The sequence below is a fragment of the Mirounga angustirostris genome, unplaced genomic scaffold, assembly GCF_029215605.1.
Source record: "Mirounga angustirostris isolate CCGP_5_RB_7025 unplaced genomic scaffold, mMirAng1.0.hap1 SCAF_5, whole genome shotgun sequence".
Lineage (NCBI taxonomy): Eukaryota > Metazoa > Chordata > Mammalia > Carnivora > Phocidae > Mirounga > Mirounga angustirostris.
Genome location: NW_026991713.1, coordinates 88,459,398 through 88,466,061, shown reverse-complemented (window position 1 = coordinate 88,466,061; position 6,664 = coordinate 88,459,398). Strand labels below are relative to the sequence as shown.

At 35.2% G+C, this 6,664-nt stretch overlaps 1 protein-coding gene across 1 annotated transcript in view; it reads right to left on the bottom strand.

The window, feature by feature from the left end:
• Positions 1 to 5,024: 5,024 nt before the first annotated feature.
• Positions 5,025 to 6,664, bottom strand: part of LMO3 (LIM domain only 3) — a 48,542-nt gene continuing 46,902 nt past the window's right edge. The window contains exon 3 of the mRNA XM_045869354.3: positions 5,025 to 6,587. Coding sequence (XP_045725310.1) covers positions 6,482 to 6,587 — 106 coding nt within the window. The 3' untranslated portion in view covers positions 5,025 to 6,481. The remainder of the gene's footprint in view (positions 6,588 to 6,664) is intronic.

Here is a 6,664-nt window from a genome sequence, read left to right as displayed (position 1 = left end):
GTGTCTTCTAGTCCCTGCTACTATTCACAGTAAATTGAGGATACTCTAAGGAGAATACAGGCATTCTAGATTGAGATGAACTTTCAGACAACCTAGCAACTCTGCCAAACTTGGGCTGTGAAAAACTTGATGTACTTTGTGATATTTTAGCAAGTCATGTTGTAATTAACTTACGCTGTCATGCAACTAAAAATTTCTGGGGCTTCCACTGTGCCTTCTAGATTGAGGACAAACACACTGTTTATGCAATTTATTTGACCATATTCCTCTATGGCTATCACCATTCTAAATCCATCAGTTTAAGTACTAGTTATATACTGAAAATACAGGAACACTCTTGTGGGGTGAAAGTTCCCTTTAAGATGACTTCATCTGGAATGATTTAGGTTCACAAGGACCCCAATATCTGGAAGCGATGCTGTGGTGATGGCGGCAAGCAGTTGAGGTAGTGGAAGGAAGAACCTCTTGGAAATTTGTCTGCGGTCATATGAGGTGGTAAATAATCGCATTTTGTGGTCTATGTTAAGATATAACTGCTTTACCCACTATGGCTTTAGCCTGGCTTGCCATTGTAATTCTGAGACTAAAGAGTTCCTTACCTATTTGGCAGTTGACCTAGAACTAGCATCTTGTATAGCGTGGGTATTTTAGACCAGTGAGCACATAGCTTGACACATTTTGCTATCCTGACTTTGTTTCCAGATCATCGTATAGAAGCAAGTTATAAAATATCAAAGACAGGTAACATCCTGATTTATATTATCTTGATTTCTGAGACTGGTGTAGCCTCATCTCCCCATTGCATGCTTATCCTGATGCAGAAAATTGCAGCTTTCTATTCCAAGCTACTCTCAAGTCTATGTTGACTACCTCCTGTTCCTGATCCTCCTATACTAGGGATCCCCTATTCTAGCTATCTACCTTTGTGGCTCAGATAAATTCCTTCATGGTGTGGTAGAAAGAAAGAGTATCAAGCAGATGCATCTAAGAAAATATGATCACTTTCATTCCCAATTTTCATTTTTTAATGATGACATTAACTCTGAAATATTTGTAATTTTCAACCAAGCACAGATAACTTCCAGATCTTGAGTGGAAAACAATAATAATGGTGATAATGATGACGACAAGTCTGTAAGAGATGGTACAGTACAGTGGTGAAGCCTGAGAGCCAGAAAACCTATGTTTAAATCTATTTATAAGCCGTATGACCTTGGACAAGTTAAGCAACCTCTCTCTGCTTTTATTTAAAATCTGTAAAATAGGGGTAATTGTACATATGTTACAAGGTTGTTGTGGAAATTACTTGGGTGTGGAAAACTGCCTGATGCATGATGTGTTCAGTGAACTTCAGCTGTTATTAAAAGCTATTGAAGATGGGTCATATGCTAATGTTACATGTTACAAAGGGACTGTGTTAGGTGATTTAAAGTATTCTGCAGAAGTAGGGTTAAAAAAAGATTTGGATAATCTATTTTCTGAATGTTTCTTGTTCTCATTTGTCTTTGTGCTGTGTCCATTAAATCTGATACATTTAATGGCAACCACCTTGCCCATAAAGCCAAAATATTCTGTAATCAGCTCTGCTATACCAATTTCATGAGTACTCAGCTCCTCAGCCCAGAATACCAATTGTGTAAAAAGTGCAGTGAATTCCAATTCACTTTTGATTGCAATGATCTGAACCAAACATGAAACCTAGTTGATCCAAGATGATTTGGGCTTTATAATTTTGTGCATTACGCTCAAAACAGGAGTATCTTTGAATTTAACATATTCTTCTTTTCAGAAAACAGAATTCTTTTAATTAAAAACGTTTTTAAAAATTTCAGTATGTGTAATTGTTAACACCTGCTATGTGTTACCAACAGATGTTTCTTACTTACCTAAGGGAACTGTTATAATTATTCTATAAGGTTTTTGGAATGGCATTTACCAAGATAGTTGGGAAACTTTAGCTGGTGACTTTGTATGTAATATTTGGCATTTCCTTTCATCTCTTCCCCTATTGCTGTCAGTCTCCACACACCCTCCCCCACGCTGGGCCTTCCAAAAGCAAAAATGTCCGTTTGGGGTACCAAAACTTTTACAAGACTGGTCACGCATGTTTTAGTCTTGGTAAAAAGTTACTGAAATTAAGGTAAGTGTATTCTAAAGCATCGTAATTTTTACTTTTAAGTGTTTTAGCAGCTAATCCTTATAATGTTCAGCCTGGAAGTCTTTTAAATGTAAAAGTACACCTTTTAGATAGATAACGTCCTTCTAATAGCTCGGCCTCAAAGGAAGCTAGAGTACAAATGAGAGTTGTCTTTATTTTTCTGACCATTTATAAGGTCATAAGCAATACACCTTCTGAATTCTTCATTTATGATACTAATCACACAATTACCTACAGGCATGTGTTAAATATGACACTGGTTTCAGCCCAATAATGGGCCAATTGCAAACAATGAATAAAGAGAGGCAGCCCCATTTATAACCCCTGTTTCAACAGAGCTCTATTGTAATCATAGTGATCTGAGGGTGACTCATTAATTAATTGATGTTCTTTTTTATTATGTGCTATTGAGTTAATGAGTAATTTGCGTGAGATAATTCTCTGAACACATTGATTACTTGAGATATTTCCTGGGTCCTTCATACCAATGACATGCTGAATAGGTAGAAGATGGTATTTGCTTTTGTGTGCTCATTATTCCTAGGTTTGAGATGAGTCCAAACCAGCGCAGAGACGCACTAAAATGTTCTGATGTCTGGAGGACCCTAAGTCGGCCCAATAGGAGGCTCTTTGAATGCTGAGGGCAAGGCCTGTCACATAGTAGGTACTCAATAAATGTCAATTGAAATAATGCCTATATTAACATTTTGCTCTCTATTGGCCTTAACTTGCATTGAAATCACATGTAAGAAATATCTATAATGGTGTATTTAAGAAACAGTAGTAATCAAAAGGCTTTTGCTAAAATTGTATTCTGTGCTAATGGCCTATTACAATGAACATGCAGATTGTTTTTGCAACTTGCTGAAGTGAATACTAAACATGTTTGGCCTATATCATTTCAGTGAAATTGTTTAAGTGTCTTTGGTGAGAGGAGCCTGCTTTAAGTGATAGTTAAAAGGAAATCACTTGTGCACAGTATGTTTTACCACAGATATAATTTTCAGCACCCTGTTTCATTGCAGGCACAACATCTCTTCCCTGAAAATGTAGGATTTCGTTGAGGTTTTTTGTTTTGTTTTGTTTTAATTCATTATACGGAAAATAGGAAATTTGAAATTGAGTCTGACGACAGCAACACAGTTCCTTTCAGGAAGATCACTGGAAATTTGTGTAAACGTACAAAATTACACCCAGCAATTTGCTACCTTCCTTTTTGACAGTTTTATTTTTCCCACAAAAGTAAATAACAATAAACTACCTAGCTCAGAGATCTTAAATATAACTTTTGGAGAAAGCATTTGAGGTACCTTGTCTAGGCTTGTTATGATTTACCTTTTGAAAGTAAGTGTCCTTACACACTTTATTCTTTTTTTTCAAGCGGACACAACGTACGCTTTCTAGGTATTATCTTAGATTTTGCCAATTAAGTGCAATCAAAGAATGTAATACCCCTTTTATTAAAAACATAAATCCAGATATAAAAAAAATGAATGAAAGAATCCAGCAGATATTTATTAAGCAAGATGAAAGTGAAATTACAAACACAGGTCAGCTTTTAAACTCAGCCAGCACTCTGGTGGAGTGGAGGTGCCTGGTCCTTCATCATAGGCAGCCTCTCTTAGATGCATGTTAGGAAGGGAGCTTTCAAACTGCTTGAGAAATCAAAGCTCTTTTGGAGGTGTCCTACGGGAGGCATCGGGCAAGAAGCTAAGTGACGTCAGGGCTACACAACACAAAGAGGAAAGGTGACGACAATTCAGGGACTTTGCGTAGTCAAGACAATTAGGTTAGTACTTCAGGTCAAAAATGCTACTACTTATGGGCAATTAGCTATAAAATGACCCATTTCTGTCTGGTTTCACAATTTCATGGAGATTAGAGATAATCTAAAGAGATTAAGGCCTTAATCTTTAATCCAGGTGAGTAATTTTGCTTGTAGTAAAAAAAGCATAAGAATTAATTCCCGAAGGATTTGGGAAAAGAAAAGGCAATAAAAACTTGTTTGGTCTTTGGGTGCAAGGATATTGAACAGCTTCCAGGAGCTAAGAGAAGTTTGTTCCCAATTTACAAGTATTTTGACATATTGATAAACATATGCAAAACCATTTAAATCTAAAAATGATCATTTGAAAAAGATACTGGCAATTACAATTTGACATCCACATGAATTTCAGATACCTCTTAATGGGGGCTCGCAGGGCTGGTTGAGAAAAAACACTTTTCACGGATCCCCTGCCCCCCACCACCTTTTGTTTGGTTTGGGTTTTGGTTTTGGCTATGCGAGTCTTATCATGAAAAAGATGTAAGGCTCGAAGGCTAAAATAATGGTTACTTTGTGGGCCCCAAATAGCTATTTTTGAAATTCTTTTTTTTTTTCCAGTATATCTCAAATCTGGGGGACATGTGACTTGAACACTCTTAACCATGAAGTATTTGTAAAAATACATATCATTCACTTTTCACAGAACTATTTCTGAAAAATGAGAGGCAATATCCAGATTCACATGCATGTTCATAATAAAGCTTTGTTTTAAAACAAAAATCCACACCAGCATTATTTTCAGTTTAATATTTTGGCCCCAAACCAAGAATTAAGGTATCACATTTAATTTTCATCTGCAATGCATCTATTGGCAGGACAAAATATGTATGCAAATAACACCGGGAAATATTTCCTATACAAGTAATCAAAAAAGAAAAGAAAAGAAAAGAAAACCTACAGCACTAAATTTGCTCTAGCAAAAATATGCTTCATTGTGCCTGTGTCAGATTAGATTTGTTGAAAAGTAGTTCTATTACAGGGAGCAGAAGCAAAGAAGCAAAGTGTGAGCAACCCAGAAGAAGGGATCATAGTCTTATTTTTATTTCCTTAATTGTAATTGAAATAATCGGTCTCCATAATTTGTTTCTAGAAACCTTTCTTCTTTATCATCTATCATGTTGGTAAGGGAATAATTTTTCACCTTTAAAACATGGAATGACAGATTTCAGCCTTAAGTGTGATATATATATTCTGAGCGGGTAGCTACTTAAAGAAAGCAGTAAGAGTAAGACATGTCAAACTTTTAAAGTCTTCACTTTTTGAACATTAAAATAAGTGTCAGGTAAATACAGAAAAATATATAATCACCAGTTCTCAGCTCTTTGACAATCCCTTTGTTTCTCTTCTTCTAGAAGATTCTGTGAGCACTATGTTGCTCTGATCAAAAAAGTAAGCTCACCACTCAAATATCATCATAGCTTCAGTATGCATTATCATGGTTTCAGTAGATTTGCACTCAAATCCTTTCAGTGCCAGAAATTTGTCAAGCCATCAAGTTATTAAACCCTTAGCTCTCAGGGAGAAATCTGGGCAAAATTTGTACAAGAAATTTATCATTTTAAAATTATCTCATAATTGTGGTAACACTTGTCTAAAGTAACCCTTTGGAAAAATTTTACATGATACCCAAAGGCACTAGTTTACATAAGGGGTAAGTGGCTGAAAAACAAAACAAAACAAAACAAAGCCATTGTGTAGGTAAAGACACACACACAAAAAAAGGATATTAAAAGGATAATTGCTAAGCTTTAAAGTTATTCTAAAAATGGCACTTTTCACGTTGGTATAAAATGAAAGTGCTTTAAGATGAAATTTTTATGCATTTTTAAAGCTGATCTTTAACCCCCTGAAAATCGGGGGTTATAATGAGAACACTGATAGACTCTAAATCATAGTGGCAATAATAGTGGATGTTGCTAAAATGCTTTGTGTGTGTCTTCATTTCTTCTTCTTCTTTTTTTTTAGTATTTTAATGTTGATAGACTTGCTTTATCTATATGTGCATCATTAGTGAGATTTGCTCTTCAATTCTTTACTAGAAAGTTATAGCTCATTTAAAATAGCTGGTAGATACAGAAAGCATAAATATACAGTAAGTTTAAACACTGATTGTACTAAATGCAACAATACAAAGAAGCAAACAGAACACAAATGGTAACACAATAAAACTGTATTACATTTGTGCTTCAAATATTACAATACATTATATACAATAGTCGAAAATAAACATCTCATGCCAAGTGACACAAAAACGAAGAGCAAGCAAAAAACTCCAGCAATATGTACATTACTTTTTTCTTTAATAATAAACATTCAACTCTGAACTGGGGCAATTTCACTACATACAGATGCAGTCCGCCTTTTATTCCATATAACCATCCTGCTCTCCTATATCTACGCTATTCAGTAGGTTCCTGTGTCAATTCTTATATACATGTGGAGCAAAAAAGATAAAAGAATGTAGTGCTTTGTATTCTTAATGGGGTGATGTTGATAGATCAGCGAACCTGGGGTGCATAACCTTCTTTCATTAAACCTTCTTCGTAGTCCGTCTGGCAAAGGATCATGTTATTCTTTAGGAAAAATTTGTCTCCAACGCAAAATCTGAAAATATTTTAAAAAATAAAATGTTTAAGATCATTTCACTCCAATCTATAGATTTGAAGATTTCTTTTCCTTGT